The sequence below is a fragment of the Polistes dominula genome, unplaced genomic scaffold, assembly GCF_049000335.1.
Source record: "Polistes dominula isolate Pdom_NZ unplaced genomic scaffold, Pdom_raw_medaka contig_18, whole genome shotgun sequence".
NCBI classification, from domain to species: domain Eukaryota; kingdom Metazoa; phylum Arthropoda; class Insecta; order Hymenoptera; family Vespidae; genus Polistes; species Polistes dominula.
The window spans coordinates 3,160,309-3,178,206 of record NW_028301164.1 but is presented as its reverse complement, the minus strand read 5'-3'; the positions used below and the strand labels follow the sequence as shown (position 1 = coordinate 3,178,206).

Genomic DNA, 17,898 nt, shown 5'->3' with positions numbered 1-17,898 from the left:
AATTAGTTTTATCTCAAACATCTATTTTCTTATTATGTTTATGAAAAATATTCATTACGTATATCATAATTATTAAAAACAAACAAAATAAAGAACCATGTAAGTATGAGTTCCTGTAAAAAAAAAAAAACAAAAACAAAAAAAAGAAGGAACTAGAGAAAAATAAAAAAAGAAACCACGTAAAATCCTTTCTTAGATTTCACACGCTTTTAAAAAATATTATTATTATTAATTATTCGAAAGATTAATTCGCCAAATGCAACAAACATTTAGATAAATAAATTCTTGCCGTTGTTTATTATTTTCCAAAGTGTGCGAGAATTTTTGAGCATGGATATTGATATCAGCGGCTTGGAGGTGAATCAATGCAATGCATCCCCCTATGGCGATAGTACATCGTCGAGTAATCAAATAGCATCCTTTAGAGGCACCCACAAGTGTCACGACGATACAACCCAGGTAATTTATTTGTTTTTTTTTTATTTATTTTTTTTTTTTATTAAAAACAAACAAAACTATTTTGTCATTAAATATTTCTAAAGTTCATTTTATTCCTAGTTCCTATCTCAAATAAATTTTGGAGAGAGAAAAATACAACAATAAGATCAAATATAAAATAAAAATTATTCATTTTATATATAATATATTAAATAATATTATAAATTTTCATTTTATATATAATTTTATATTACAATAATTTAATTAGATATAATATTATATTATTCATTTTATATTATAATAAAATTATTTGTATTTTATTTTAATATAATTAAATTAAATTATAAATTAAATTATATATAATTATTTGTTTATAATATTATTTTTATTTCTTTTTTTTTTAAGATTACATTAAAGTTATATATATATATATATAAATTATATACAAAAATTATTTTTATTTTATTCGAGTAAATGAAATGAAACACAACATCTATCTCGATATTTCGGAGTATATATTTTTTTTAATTTACAGTTGACAAAACTAATGCATCTAATCTAAATTGTTAAAGATTATATTTAATGAATTAAAAAGAATATTATTCATTTATCTTAACTCTTTATTACTCGTTAATATTCAATATTCATAGCATGATTTACGTATCGATAAATTACTTAGCTTGTGTGTCGAGATAATAAAAATTAATATTTTATAAAGAATTATTACAAAATCTTATTAGTTAACAAGACACAATATTTATCTTTAGTCTATAGACATTATTTTAAAGTATGTCTTGTGTTTATGTCTCTGTGTGTGTGTGTGTATGTGTGTGCGTGCGCATAATTAGATATTTATTTATAAATAGATTTAATCAATTTTGTTAGATGTTGACCGCTTTGAAAATTAAATTATTATTAAATATTTCTTCTTAAATTCATGAGTTATTTATTTATTATTTTTTCATAATACAATAGTTGTAATCTGATATTATTTTTTGATGTTTAATATTTTTTATTTTTGGTTATCATATGATATGAAATATGACAAACAGAAAACAACGTTTAGAATTCGAGATACCTTGAAATGAATTACAGTGCGAGTATTATAGTCCTAATGGTAAGATCAACGAACATGGTGTTGGTGCTGGATGGGCTAAGGGTGCTTACGTTTGCAAATGTCGGAAAGGTTTCTATGGTAGGAATCATCAACAAACTGGCTTCGATGGGATTCTCGTTGAAGGTTTCAAACTTTAATCTAATAATTCTAATATTTTTTTTTTTTTTTTTTTATAGAAAAAAATTATGAACAATTTTTATTTCAGCTGCATGGAAAGAAATGCAAGAAAATATAAGCAACTCTTATGTCAAAGAATTTCAATGTTTACGCTGTGCACCAGGATGTGCCAAGTGTAAAGGACCCGAGCCCTGTTTGGCTACTTATCATTGGCCCTTTAGGTATTTCGAATTAATTTAATATTCTATGAAAAATAAAATATATATATATATAAAATATCTACAAAGAGTGTTTATTCTTAATTAAAAATTTAACTAATTGAACTTATTATTTTGAAGGATTGCGTTATTGACATTTTCAATTTTTTGCGTCTTTGATACGGTCGTCCTAGTGGCCTACATGTACAAATACCGTAAACTCAAAGTATTCAAAGTAGCATCACCTATATTTTTATCCATCACACTTTTGGGTTGCGCCATTATGTATTTGGAGGTAAGTTTCGATTAACTGTCGTATAATACGCGACCCTTATATGGGTCACTTAGTAACGAAAAAACTTCATTATACAGGATGTCACAACAAAATCTTATCACATTTCAATTACATATAATACATAGAAAATATTGATAATAAATATGCTATACAATTTGATTCGAATGTTTTTGCGAACAGTATTATATTTTCAATATTTCAACTATGTTAAAACATGATAATAATTTGCCAAACCAAAACATAATAATATTATATATTAATTAACAATATTCATGTTATAAATTGTTATAATTTTGTTAAATAAGATGGCAGCCATATTCCCAGTATTGGACATGTATTCGTGCATAGCAACAAAGTGGACAAGACATCTAGGCTTTTGTATTTCTTACACCGCATTGTTGATGAAGACATGGAGGTAAATTGACATAGTTGACAATTTGACAAGCTTGTAACGTATAATAAACGTCTCGACAAGTTGTTAAATATTATTTTTCTGATGTCTCTCGTTTTTGTTTCTTTCTTTTCTTCTTTGTTTTTTTTTCTTTTCTTTTTTCTTTTTCTTTTTCAGAGTATCATTGACCTATCGCGTTAAAAGTGCACACAAGGTTAAACTAACGGACAAACAATTGTTACAATGGATGGTACCGATATTATTGGTCATGTTAATATACCTTGGCACTTGGACATTAAGTGCACCACCTTACGCAGAAGTAATTGCCGATAAATATGGTCTGAAATTTTATCAATGCTCGTTCAATTGGTGGGATCATAGTTTGGCAATTGGTAATTAATCGATTACAATTATGAAAGATATTAACGATTTTACGATTAAACGATTCTTTAACAAGGAACTCTATCTCGGCCCGTTTCGTTTCAAAGGGGAGATACTATTTCTCGCATGGGGCATTAAAGTCTGTTACAACGTTCGAAACGCCGAGAGTCTTTTCAACGAGGCTAGGCTGATAAGCTACGCCATTTATAACATAGCTGCGGTTAACATCGTCATGATATCAATACAGTATGTAAATAATTTAACAATTCTGAAAATGTTGAGAAATACTCATTAAATGCAATTTTATAAATCACAAGTGTAATCATAATACTATCCCTCCCCAATTTCACCCCTAACACAACAAACGTCATAGAAAAATCATTTTGAATAACGTACAAATAAATTTTGTTTTGTTGTTTCGCAGTCTTTTCATCTTCCCACACGCTGGACCGGATATCAAATATTTGTTGGGTTTTATTCGTACACAGTTATCAACATCCGTCACTATTTTTCTCGTATTTGGACCCAAGGTAATTATTTATTATTACTATTATTATATGTATTTAATATGTATATTATATATTTTATATGTATTATTATTTATTATTTTATTTTAATTATATAATTAATTAATATAAAAATATAATATATATTTTATATTATATATAATTTGTATTAGAATATATTATTATTTTTTATTTTATTATAATTATATAATTAATTAATATAAAATTATAATATACTATATTTCATATATTATATATTATTATTTTATATGTATATTATTATAATTGTTATTTAATTATTTCTCACATTCTACAATACACACATTGTGCTGTATAAAAATTTTTAAAAGGATTAACTATATATTACAGGTACTTAGGGTTCTTCGAGGACACGGTGATCAATGGGACAGTCGTGCACGTGCAAGGGGCATCACTGCTAGTTACTCATTAAATGGAATTGGATTGGTTCCTGAAGAAACGACTGATCTTTATCAAGAAAACGAAGAACTGAAGGTCCCAGTTTGATTTTATTTCATTCCTTTTTTTATTTACTTTTTTTGTTTTTTTTTTTCTCTATATATATATCTCCTGGGACTCTTTCTATCGATCAAGGTGTACGATTATTTTTGGGTATTTCGTTTTTATTTTATTTTATTTTATTTTTTTTGTGCATTAATCTTTTTAAACGTCTAATTATATTTATTAATTTTTTCAGGAGGAAATACAAAAGTTAGCGGCACAAATAGAATTCATGAAAATCGTTCACATGGAAATGCACAACAGGCATATTAAACCTAAACCTGGTGGATATTTCAGCGCGCATAGTCACACTCATGGTCATCCTTCGACAGCACAAAGCCCGATTGCCAAAAGCTCGACTGCCAGTTTTATTTTAAGAGTATGTACCTAAGTCGTCTTAGTATACATATATATATATATATAGTTTTTTCCCTAGTTTTTTTTTTAATTTTTTTATACCGATTCGTATGACGTACGATTTAGGACAGATATTGGTAAATCTGGTAAGATTGGAAAGATGTGATTCTTAATATTTGACTATGAAATCTTAAAGTGTACAGTTTACTTCTTTTTTTTTTTTTTTTTAATAAGAATAATTACTTTAGTATTTTTATAAATGATTTTTAGTGAGTTTAATATACATTGATCAATATGAGGTATATTCATATTTTTATATGCAACTTTAATATAATATAAAATATTATTATTATTATTATATATATATATATATATATACTATATTGGATAATATTTATTTAAATTAGTATTATTTTTATTTTAATAATATGATATTTAAATTAAAATTTGTTAATACAACACAACGAATCAAAAATATATTCAATAATTCGAAATAAAACGGATAGAAATAGCTAAGAAATATTATATTATTATTATTTAATATTATAATATACTAATTAAATTATATATTAAATATATATATATATATTATTATTATTAATTATTAAATATAATATTATATTATTATATGATATATATTAAAATTTACATTTTATTTTTTAACAATAATAGTGTTATACTTAATTTTTGTTTACAATAAATTTTTATTATTACAATACTAATATTTTACTATATTGTACAATATAGTACAATATTATAATAACATAATATTAAATATTATATTATATATATATATTATGATATACTTATTAATTACATATTAAATATATTTAATTATTATTAATTATTATTATAATAATATTAATTAAAATAGATTACATATATAATATATATTTTTGATTATTACAAATAAATATAAAAAAGTAATATTAATGTATTATGTAAAAAATAATGTTTATATGTATATACGTATATGTGTAAAATATTTAGAGAGAGTTCCCTTTAGGGAAAAATAAATTCTAATTAAATAATCGAGCAGAGTGCAGTTGAACGAGGTGCATCAGCGGCCGCTGCAGCGGCTGTTGAAGATTCAACCTTCCCGTCCGGTAGTTTACATCGTGCAAGAAGGATGGAAATTCTTCGCGAAAGAAAGGCCGAAAAGGAAAGAGAAAGGGAAAAAGAAAGGGAAAAAGAAAGGGAGAAGAAAAAGGAACAAGAAAGGGAAAGGGAAATGGTTAGTAATCAACAACAAGAAGTGGAACAAAGAGAATTACCGCATTCCAGTTGTGAAAAAGTCTGACTAGTCGTCAACAGCGAGGAGGTAATTATTTTTTCATTATTTTTTTAATTATTATTAACAATAATTCTCATATAAAAATCGTCAATTTTATAAGAAATGTTATAAATTTATTTTTTCTTTGTTTTGCCAATTGAATAATACAAATCAAAGACAATTTTGATATTGTGTATTTAATATTAAACAAAATAATATTTATAAATATTAGATTTTGTTCATATTATTGGTTAAATAAGTATAGTTGGGTTGATAAGTTAATAACTAAAAAAATTAGAACGAATTTTGTTGTTAATAATCAAACCTAATTTAATTTATGAAAATATATATTATTAATATTAAAATAATATTAAATTAATATTATATTAAATTAAATTAATATTTTAATAAATTAAATATTATATAAATTAAATGGAAAGATAATTTTTGTTTATTCGTAACTCGAAATCATTCAACCCATCACCATTTGTTTAAATAACGTACAATCAAATGAACAAAAAAAATAATTATTATAAAATATTATTTTAATATACAATTTTAGAAACACTGTATAAATTTTATTATACTAATTGTATATTTGTTTTTTTAATAACACAGATATGGTTGTGACGAAGACAATACATCGATAGGATTGAAAAATCTAAGAAGAAAATATGTTTTCTTACGTTTTCAAGAGGAAAAGAAAACTAAATTAATTGAAAGAGTGTCCTTTCGATGTTTAAAAGTAAAATGAATTTTTTTCCCCGAAGAAAATTTGTTGGCCAATCCACGTGTTTCATATCGTCTTGTACGTCAAGTTCCTTATAATAAAAATTTGCTAAATTGGTTCATTCCAAGATACTCCTAAATAATATTCTCATTTATTAATAATAATAATAATAATAATAATAATAATAATAATTATAATTATAATAATTATAATACTCTCTCGAAGAAAGAAAATGAGAGAAGAAAAAAATAAATAATAAGAAAAAAAAAAAGTGAGAGTGAATTGATGAAGAAAATTTTTCATGAAAAATTCGACGAAAATCTATGATCATCGTAAAATGTAATTTTTGTTGTTGTTGCTGTTGTTGTTGTTGTTGTTGCTGCTGCTGCTGCTACTGATTGCTGCTGATATTGAAAAATGCTGATAAAACAAACCAATGAAAGAAATCTTTTTTTACACGTTCCGTGCCACGTTTATCACCGGTGGTACACGTTAAACTTGTTCTTCAGGCCACGTGTACAACACGTGGTACACTTAACATTAAACATATTTATTTAATGCGTTGAAATATAATAATAATAATAATAATAATAATAATAATAATAATAATAATTAATTATATAATTAAATATATAATTAAAAATATAAAAAAAAATATAATTATTTTATAATTAAATTAATTTTATAATAATTCATAATTAAATGTAATCGCGTTGATTTTGTTACAGTAAAATTAAATGACCTGAATGAAAAGTCTGGTAAAAAGGGGCTTAGCACGGAATGTGTTAATTGATTTAAATGTTTAAAAGTTTTAAAAATATAACACCATATCTTTCACACGTGCTATGATTTATTCGTATCAAATGGGAACGTTTTAATTAATCACCTTCTATGTTTGAAGAAGAGAAAGAAAGAAAAAGAAAAATAGAAGGATGAGGGGGAGGCAGAGGTGGTATAGATAAGATTTGAAAACTATTGAATTCGATAATTTAATAATAAATTAATATTAAATTATATTAAATTATAAATAATATAAATTAAAATAAAAATAAAAATTAAAATTACAATTAAATTATTTAATTTTATTTATATTAAATTATATATTATTATTTAATATTAAATTATCGAATCACAATCGGTGTGTTGACAATATATGTGTAAAAATTAAAAGACGAACAAAAACAAAAAACTAAAAAGAAAAAAAATGGGCTACTACATTGCCATTCTGTTTGCTTTTTTCTTCTTCTTTTATTTTATAAAAAATTTGGACTTATTCCAATCTCGAATTGATTCATCATTTATTATTCCAACTTCTAATTCCTTGACATTTGATATTTCCATTTTATTTTGTACAGAAATGCTCGTGCAAATGATAACCGTGCAAAAGAAAAAGATTAATATTAATGAAGTATTGTAATTGAAAAAAAAAAAAAAAAAAAAAAAAAAGTAAAAAAACTGGGAAATATCGAAAAGAGCGTGCATCGTTTATGTCATCAAAAATTAGTACAAAAGATATATTTTTTACGACAATAATTGTTCATGCACGCATGCTCGATTTTTTAAGTGGTTGACAAATAAGACAAAACTAAAAATGAAAAGAAAAAAAGAAGAAAAGGAAAAGAAAACTCGTGACAAATTTATCGACAGACATTTTTTTTTTTTTTTTATAAATCCTATTTGTTATATTATATTTCACGATTGATACAATATTTACAATATATTTAATAATTTATATTTATTAATTATTAATCAAGTTACGAAGAGTCAAGAAATAGAAAAAAAAAAAAAAAACGAAACAAAATATTCACGCTAATTCAGTGAAAAAGTAGGAAGAAATAATTCGAGCGAATAAAAAAAAAACAAAAGAAAAAAAAACAGGAAAATGAAAAAAAAGTATAAAAAAAAAACTATCCACGCCTTTCTCGCGCAAAAAAAAAACCTACCCTTAAACCTAACCTCAACCCTACCAGCACATTATCGTTGGCTAATAATTTTGTAAAAGTTTACTTAAAAAAGGTTTCATCTATGATAGAAACAAAGTTTAGGTTTTTCTTTTTCTTTTTCTAATCAATGACTGCTTTTGATTGTTTAAAAATATAAAATGAAAAAAGAAAAATGAAAAAAAAAGAAAAGAGAAAGTGAGTGAGTGTGAGAGTGAGAGAGAAAGATCGTTATTTGTATTTAAAAATAAGAAATGTGTATTAAATATCATGGTTGTTGATTATGCGATTTAATCGACATGTGACTCGCATTGGTACGTAGATAAAAATTACGTAGGCACGTATATAGTTATATTCGTTCATGAATACATACATACATACATACATATATACATAAATACATACATTAAAACATATATGCATATGTAAATGACGTTAATCCAATGATCTCAGTTCGACGAACGTATGAATGAATTAAAACTCATAACAAATGGAAATTGTATCGATCAACTTCATCTATCAATTATTTAATATTTAATATTAAACGATCGATATAACGTTGAAATGAAAATAAAATGAAAAAAAAAGAGAAAAAAAAAATAAATAAAAAAAACAAAGAAATAGAAATGAAAAATTGACAATGTTCACATATCGAGATCTCGATTTTCGGAGTATGAATTAGATTAATTAAACGAGGATTTATGTAAATGAACGTAAACGTTCGAGTCAATTGGTAATAAATTTAATTAGAATAAGTATTATCGCGAAAGGTTTGGATATTTTTTGTAATTTTTATTTTGTGCGATTCTGAGAAATAGTTTGTTTTTTTTTGTGATAGGAAAATATTATTATATATATATATATATATATATATATATATATATATTTACATATTAATATAATAATTAAATAGGTAATATATATATTACCTACAAATATTATTATTATACTATAAATATGTGATATATATGTTATATAGGTAATATATATATATATATATATATAATAATAATAAATTAAATTAAATTAATTAATTAAGAAAAAGAAATATACTATAAGATACACGTAAACGTAAACATAAACATAAATATAAATATATATATATATACGTAAGAAAATGAAGAAGAAGAAGAAAAAAAAACTTGTAGTAGTACGTGCTTTTTAAAGAAAAAAAAAAAAAAAAGGAAAAACAAAACAGAAAAAAAAATTAAAAAAACACGATCGTAATTTAGCCATAGGATGATAAGAGAAAATAAAGAAATAATTAGATAAATAAAAAAAAAAAAAAAAATGCAAGAAAAAAATCATAAAGGGTAATAAATCTGATTCAACTCCGAAAAAACGTGCGAGAAACTACGAGAAAACGTTTCTTGAATGTTAAACAAGATTATAATATAATATTCAAACAACCTAATAAAAAATGAAAAACAAAAAAAAAAAAAAAGAGTTTACAAACACATCATAAGTGTATGCGTGTGAGTGTGTGAATGCATTTTGTTTATGTAATTTACTGATATAATATTATCGTGCGGGTTCAATAATTGAAATATTTTTAAAATTCAATTCTTGTTGTCAATCGTTTATATTTTTAAATCTCGACGTTTTAAAAACGATTTTAAACAATTTAAATTATCAATCATTTTTTATTATACCTGCGTAAAAAAAAAAAAAAATACCTTATATATTCTTCCCGATTCAAAGCGGGAGGGGGGGGGGCGGAGTGGTGAAGAATGGTTTTTCTTATATTTTGTAAAAAATCAACCAACAATACACACACACACACACACACACACACAAAACACAAAAAAGAAAAGAAAATGATATTCAAAAAAAAAAAAAAATAAATAAAATAAAATAAAATAAAATAAAAAAGAAGAAGAAATTGAAGGTGATGAAATGGAAGAAGAAATTTTGAAGAGAACGATGAAAATAAAAAAAAAATGATGTTTTTAGAATAAAATAATACGCGTTAGAGAATCGAGTGGAGAGTTAAGAAAAAACAAAAATAAAAATAAATAAATAAATAAATAAATAAATGCGATATGAGAACAAATGACTGAGTGGACGTTAAAATAAATGTGATAATATGTAAATTTGTCGTCCACTTTAGTCCATTATTCGATTATTATTATTAATATGACAAAAAGAAAAAGTGAGTAAGAGAGAGAGAGAGAGAGAGAGAAAGAATGTCGTATTTAACAAATTATTTCACAATTAAACATTATCACGGAATATACGATACTAATATTACAATTTTCCATTGCGAGTATTCCTATGATATATAAAAAAAAATACACACATATATATAATAGATTTAACTTATTATACTGGTGGAATTTATTATTTGTGGCAATAAACTTTCGAGTTTTTAATGCCAATTAATAATAATAATAATAATAATAATAATAATAATAATAATAATAATAATAATAATAATAATAATAATAATTTAATTTATTATTTTGATGGGAAATCAATTTCTCTTGAAAATAATTATATTAACGAGTGTTACGAGTGTTACGTTACATGGGTAGTTCATATTTTCCATGTAAAACTCTAAAAATACCATAAAAAATAAGGAAACAAAATATAAAATTAGAATATATTATAATGCGAGAAAAACTGTCGTTCAATCATACGAAAATTAATTTGTTCAAATATATTTCAAATTCATTTGACTAGGTATTATTCGATAATAAAAAATTAAAGTGTGTGTGTGTGTGAGAGAGAGAGAGAGAGAAACATACGTGATTTTACAATTGCATAAGTCAATTATGATTTTTTAAGGATTGATTAATTTGTTTTTATTTATTTATTTATTTTTTTATGTGATACGTTATAGGAACTCGTTGTAGTTAAAGTTGTCGTGAAAGTTTAGAACGATGGCAAGAAAAAAAAAAAAAGAAAAAAATACAAAATTAAAGAAAGAAAGAAAAAATGATCGCTTTTTGATGTTGCCTATTGTTAATAACCCTTTTCGCGTTTCGATGTGAGTCGATTAAATATGTGTGTATGTGTGTGTGTGTCCCCAATTTAAATGCAAAAGTAATAATAATACTAATATAATAATAATAATAAATAAATAAATAAATAATAATAAAGAAAAAAAAGATAGAATGAGGGGAAATAAATGTTTATGCAATTAAAATTAGTTTAATATGTAAGAAAGATTTATTTTTTGTTTATTTTTTTTTTTTTTTTTTTATCATGAAACAACTTGGAACCATTTTTTCAAAAAGAAAATCCGAAAGAAAGAGAGAATGGAATGAAAATGATCCACATTACAATCGTTTGTATGAGAAATAAATAAAGAAATAAAAAAAAAAAATAAAAATAGAAAAAAAAATTGAAAAAAAGTAAAAAAAATAAAATTGTGTATTTGTTTAAAAAATAAAAAAATAAATTGTTGGTGATAAGAGTTTATATATAGGTGGAAAGTAAGGAAAACAAAAATTTTAATAAAATTTATTTGCTCCCTGAAACAACAACAAGTCTGTGTACAACCGAAAAAAAAAAATAAAAAAAGAAAAAGAAAAAAAAAATGAAAAGAAAAAAACAAGAAAAAATAGAAACAAACATATTTGTAAAAATATACTGTATGTCGGTGAATATAACGATAAATGAAAATTAAATGTGAATAATTATTATTATTATTATTATTATTATTATTATTAGTAGTATCACCTAATTATTTTTTCAATGTTGTCTTGAAATTTTGTTCTTTTTATCGATGACACAAAGAATATTTTGTTGTTGTTTTTTTTTTTTTTCTTTAATTATCGAAGTAAACATTTTTATTTCCTTTTTAATATTCTTTTTTTCTTTCGTTGGTTTTTTTTTCTTTCTTCTTCTTCTTTCTATTTTAAGATGGTCAATTTTTTATCATTGATCGATCGAAATATTTTTCTCATTTATTGGCTATAAAATATTTATCTTTTCTTTTTCATTTGATCCTTTATTTAAGATAAATTAGTTATTCAATAATAAACTGAACGATTATTTTTTATTACAATATATATATATATATATATATTTAAAATTGTTCTCTCGTTTCTTTTTTTAATTTAAATTTATTTTTAAAACCTTTGATTTTTGTTTAAGTTTAATTTTTAATTGATTTTACGTTTAATATTGATCGTACAGATTTTTAATATGGTAAGTAGTTACAGAACTATTATTTAATAGTGTTCAAAATCGAAAGATGGCACTCACTGTTCTATTTCGAAGAAAGGATACGTTTTACCGATGGTAGTATCATTGATCCTTTACAAGGATTAAATAATTGAAAGAAAGATATTAAATTATTTCTAATTTCTTTTCAGAAATTAATATAATAAAATGACATGAATCTAACATTTATTGTTTATTAATTTCCCATAATAATTATTATGATAAATAAAGTAAGATGTACTCGTTTAAATAAATTTCCATCAAAATAACAAAATTAGATTTAAAAGTTAATTTTAATAGAAATGAAATAAAATTTTACAATATTTTTGAGATAATAAATAATATCCAATAACAAAATGATAATAGAAAAATTCAATTACGTCGAATATAATACTTGAAAATAAGTATAGGAATTACGAAGGGTAGAAAAAAGGATTTACGATAAAATCCGCTTAACTTTCTTGATAACTGCGCATTATTTCCATAGTTTTTATTTCTGATATTATTTTCATTTATTATTATTATTATTTTTTTTTTTATTTTTATCAGTACGTAGAACAATTCCATCTTGGTGACAAAAAATAATGTCAATTTAATATTTTACATAATTTTTATTATTAATAATAAAATATAATTGATAATAATTTATATTAATTAAAATATAATTAATAATATTTTATATAATATTAAATTAATATTTTAATAATACAGAACTATAATAAAGAAACAAAAAAAAAACCAAAAAAGAAACAAGAAATTAAGAAATAAAAACTCGATGCAAGTTTATCTTAAGTTAGAAAATATTAAGAGTGACGTGTGTGTGTGTGTGTTTGAATATGTGTGAGGATAATAATAATATCATTTTGCATAATTAAACGATAGGATTTTTGCATAGTTGAACCACAACAGGTTTAACACGTTTTTAACAAATGATTTTTCCTCTTACATTCGTTTTCTCATTGGCTGTTTTAAAGGCAGGCCTCCTGAACGTGATATTGTAGCAATCTTATTTAAATTGTTAATTATGTCTGCTTAAGGAAAAAAGAAAATGACAGTCTAACGGACAGAAGGTGTGTATTATAAAATTGATTCGTTAATTTATCTGTTAGTTTTTTTTTTTCATTCATGTGGAAAAATACGTAACGTTTTTTAAACGTGATCTGAAAGAAAAGAAAAATTAACGTAAAGTAAATGAAATTATTTTGTGTGTGTGTGTGTTTTTTTTTATTGTTTCTTAAACATTTTGTCATAATATATATCTCATTGGATAATTTTAATCAAAGTTGTTCTGTACACATTATTTAATCATATAATAAACTATGATATAAAGAAGAGGAAAAAAAATATACAATTAGTATAATTGGTGATAATAGTCAAAATACATTTTTTAATGAAGGAAGTAATTAATTTGATATGTAACAATAATAATAAAATAATTTTATAGATAATAATATAATTAATTATATCGAAAATAACGATAGAAATAATTTTGTAATAGGAATAAAAAAAACGATTATTTATTATTTCAAATAATAGAAAAATATCTATATTAAATATATACAATTATAAATAATTATTAAATATATATATATTGTATTATAAATAATTATGTATATATTTAATAATAAAAAATAATTCTTCAAAAAACAGAAAGAATAACATAAATTAATAAAATAAAATAAAATATGATTTCCCGATTATTTGTTTTACACAACTTTTTAAATAAATCTTTAATAATTAATTACATTAATAAACAACATTCCACGAATTGTTAACACGATATAATTCGCATTATTTCACATTAATATATTAGTAATAATAATATACTATAATACTAAAATAATAGTATCAAATCAACCAAGTATATATTATAATACAATGCATTAGAATAATAAAAAATCTATTATCAAGAGAATAGGAAAAGAAACTGAAAAGGTGGCTGTTTTTTTGTTTGTTTGTTTTTTAAGGATATTCTAACAAATCAATAACGTCAGTGACATTCTTTTAATACATTTCTATGATAAAATAGATATTCTTTATTACCAAAATGTATCAAGGTAATAAATTACCAGCACGTGCAAAGGATTGAAGTAGTGTGTGACCACTAATGACGACTTTATGATCGATGTTGTTAAAACCATATCCTTGTCATACGTGGGAATAAAGTGTATATATATATATATATGTTATACGTGATATAGGAAGAAGATATATATATAGGAAGAAAGAAAGATAAGTCATTCAACAGGATTCGTATGGGATAATACACGAATGTCCTTGAGTAAAATTTTCATTAGGTCATTGCTGCCAGACTCGATAATAAATTAATCGTTTAATGTATCTACTTCTGTATCAAGCTTAATAAATTATATCGATAATTATTAAAACGTTGTGTTGACGCGTTTAGGATTACTTTCATTGTACAATGTTTGACCTTCTGACAAACTAGTGACACTTCATTTTTACAATTATTATAATAGACAATATATCGCGTGATACTTGTTAGATAGTTTTGATTTAAATGAAAAATAAATAATTATTCTTTTATTTTAAACAAACGTAATCACAGGTATTTATTTTTTGTACACGTGTATATGACAATATTTCGTATATATGTTAATAATTATAAAAATGATCTAATGACAATTGATTTTGAATTTAAATAGAATGAATGATTTTAAAGATTTATATTTATTTTATATTTTTAAGAAAGAATTATTTTTATTGATATGTATTTGAATTAAATGCAATGAGATTTGTTTCTTGCACACGTGCATACGTGATATAACAATGTTTTGGTATATATGTTAATAATTGTAAAATGGATCGAATGAAAATTGATTTTGAATTTAAATAGAATGAATGATTTTAAAGATTTATATTTATTTTATATTTTTAAGAAAGAATTATTTTTATTGATATGTATTTGAATTAAATGTAATCACAGATATTATTTTTCTGCACACGTGCATATGACAATGTTTTGTTCTATATATTAATAATTGTAAAAATGATCGAATGAAAATTGAAAGAAAGTGAAAACTAAATCGAAAAATAAATTATCTAACACATTTATGATAAATCATTGAAATAATAACAGTGAGAGATATTCAAGAATTGCTCGTTAGCGAGAAAACGTGCCGACGGAGAAAGAAAAGATAAAAATCTAGCCTTGCATCGCAGGTGTGGTCTGCTACGTAGCTCGTCGTCATTAACTTAGATTTGCAATATGATTTATTTATGTGATGTATATATATATATATTTTTGTAATATATTCCCGCGGAAAATCAAAACTGATTTCAAATGATAAGAATTCATAATGATCTAAAAAGAAGATATTACAAAGAAGAAGAAATAAAACAAACAAAAAAGAATTCTATAGAATAATTAAATAAAATTCGCATAGGGATTTGTGTGAGTGTGTGTGTGTGTGTGTGTGTGCATTATTATACAAAACGGAAAGTACGAGATTGGCCTTTAAAGTTTAAATAGTTAAATTTAATCTCAGTGATAGTACGCTTTATTGTTTAACTCTTTCTCAAGTAACTTATTAATACTACAGAATATAATAAAACTAACTTTATTGGATTTAGTAAAAAGAAAGTACAATGTTGTAAATACTGCCCTTGCTCTAAATCGTTAAACCGAATTAAGTATACACATACATACACATATTTGTATTGTTAGTCGAATGGTAATATACATAACGAAGAAAAAAATAAAACGAAGAAAAAAAAGTTGCATTACGTATTTCTAATATTTATTATTAATTAATTATACCAATTATCACGTTTATTAAGATATCTACACTAATCTAAATGGAAACTATGGAATCTATGGAATGTAATAAAAATAAAAAATCAAATCAAATGAACTTAGAAACGTATAATAAAACGTGTTGATACTTGATACAATATTTTAACTTACGATAAAAATAAAAAAATAAAAAAGATAAAAGTATTCACAGCAGCTAGTTTTGTTGGATATGATCAACCGATCATTGACATTTCCGTTGGCAATACGTTGATAAAGAAATCAAATAGTTATAACGATCATTAAATGTTAGCACATAAAACTTGATTACATATTATACTTTGATATTTTAAATATCTATTCTAGCTACTATTCCGTTCTGTTTCTTCATTAACTTATCATAATGTAATTGTAATCATAATGTAATTGTACAATTGAATATTTAGTATTATGTTAGAGTTTGGGTTTCTTTTTTATTTTTTTATTTACTTTCAAAATAAATTTCTAATTTTTACATTTAAACAACAAACTACTCGTAGGATTTCTGCATTTCAAATTTACATTACATTAAATTGTAAGTGGTATACAATATTATATATATATGTGTGTAAGAAAATGCAGTTTATTATAATAAATATTTGAATAATCTAATCTTGAGAAAGAGGTATCGTGAAAATTGCGTCATTTACGTTCTTAGAATGTATAAATGGGTACCAAACGAAGGAAGAGATCACATGTGTGTTTAGAATGCGAAACGAATAAAATGTTCATATTGCGAATTGATTAACATTTCATGCTCGATGATTTATTATATTTTTTGTCGATTTTACCATAATTGCATGAAGGATTTGCATTGATCATTTACTAAGACGTTCTTAGTAAACTTTGCCGTCAGAGTTTTACTTTATCTTAGATTTTTAATTCGTTTCTTTTTGTTAACAATCTAATCATTTATTCTAATTATTTTTGCAATAGAAATAATTCAATTTAGAAATAATTATAAAAATTCAAATTCTTTATCCTTTGTTGGATAAAAAATGAGAGAAAAAAAAAAGAAGAAAAGCAAATTAGATCAAATAATTATTTGAACAAATAATATTATATTACATTTTGTTTTGTTTAATATAATAATAAGCAGTTATATTGTTATAATGATTATTTTGTTAATAAATAAAATCTTCGGTGGGTGCATCTGGATATTTTCAATTATTTTTTGTTTTTGTTTTTTTTTTTGTTTTTAAATATTTGTACTCAATATGTTACGTTTGTTGTAAATAAATGCAATTATACTACGATTAACTATTTCTTTTAAGTATTTAATTACTTTTTTATCCCAGTCGATAAATCGATAATTATGCGATGTGCAATATTCTAATATTTGATTTCTCAGGATTTGCAATAATAATAATAATAATAATAGAAATATCGGATCAGATTGAAAATATTTCTTTGATCATAGCTTGTCATCGATCCTTGATCTCAGTCAGTTCAAACTTATTTTATTTTACTTTGCATGCATAATACTTATTAAGATGTTGTAATAATATTTTTTCTTATTCGTTTTTTATTATTCGTTAAGATTATAAAGGGGATACGCGAGTATTAATAATAAAATAAAATATAAAATATAAAATATAAAATATAAAATTCTTTTTTTTTTTTAAGTTAAACGTCAATGAAAGAATTTAATAACTTTTTGACCTAGTTCGAATA

General features: G+C 23.0%; 1 protein-coding gene across 4 annotated transcripts in view; it reads left to right on the top strand.

Annotated features, from left to right (window-relative positions):
* The window catches only part of LOC107070342 (putative G protein-coupled receptor CG31760), a 30,453-nt gene extending 20,400 nt beyond the window's left edge, over positions 1 to 10,053 (top strand). For 3 of the 4 annotated variants that reach the window (XM_015328446.2, XM_015328444.2, XM_089178947.1), the window contains exons 6-17: positions 312 to 459; positions 1,534 to 1,678; positions 1,761 to 1,893; positions 2,011 to 2,164; positions 2,470 to 2,579; positions 2,733 to 2,947; positions 3,044 to 3,182; positions 3,361 to 3,466; positions 3,812 to 3,955; positions 4,158 to 4,340; positions 5,355 to 5,639; positions 6,210 to 10,053. In XM_015328446.2, coding sequence (XP_015183932.1) covers positions 312 to 459; positions 1,534 to 1,678; positions 1,761 to 1,893; positions 2,011 to 2,164; positions 2,470 to 2,579; positions 2,733 to 2,947; positions 3,044 to 3,182; positions 3,361 to 3,466; positions 3,812 to 3,955; positions 4,158 to 4,340; positions 5,355 to 5,618 — 1,741 coding nt within the window. In that variant the 3' untranslated portion in view covers positions 5,619 to 5,639; positions 6,210 to 10,053. The remainder of the gene's footprint in view (positions 1 to 311; positions 460 to 1,533; positions 1,679 to 1,760; positions 1,894 to 2,010; positions 2,165 to 2,469; positions 2,580 to 2,732; positions 2,948 to 3,043; positions 3,183 to 3,360; positions 3,467 to 3,811; positions 3,956 to 4,157; positions 4,341 to 5,354; positions 5,640 to 6,209) is intronic. The other variant, XM_015328445.2, reaches the window with a different exon arrangement.
* The last annotated feature ends 7,845 nt before the right edge of the window (positions 10,054 to 17,898 follow it).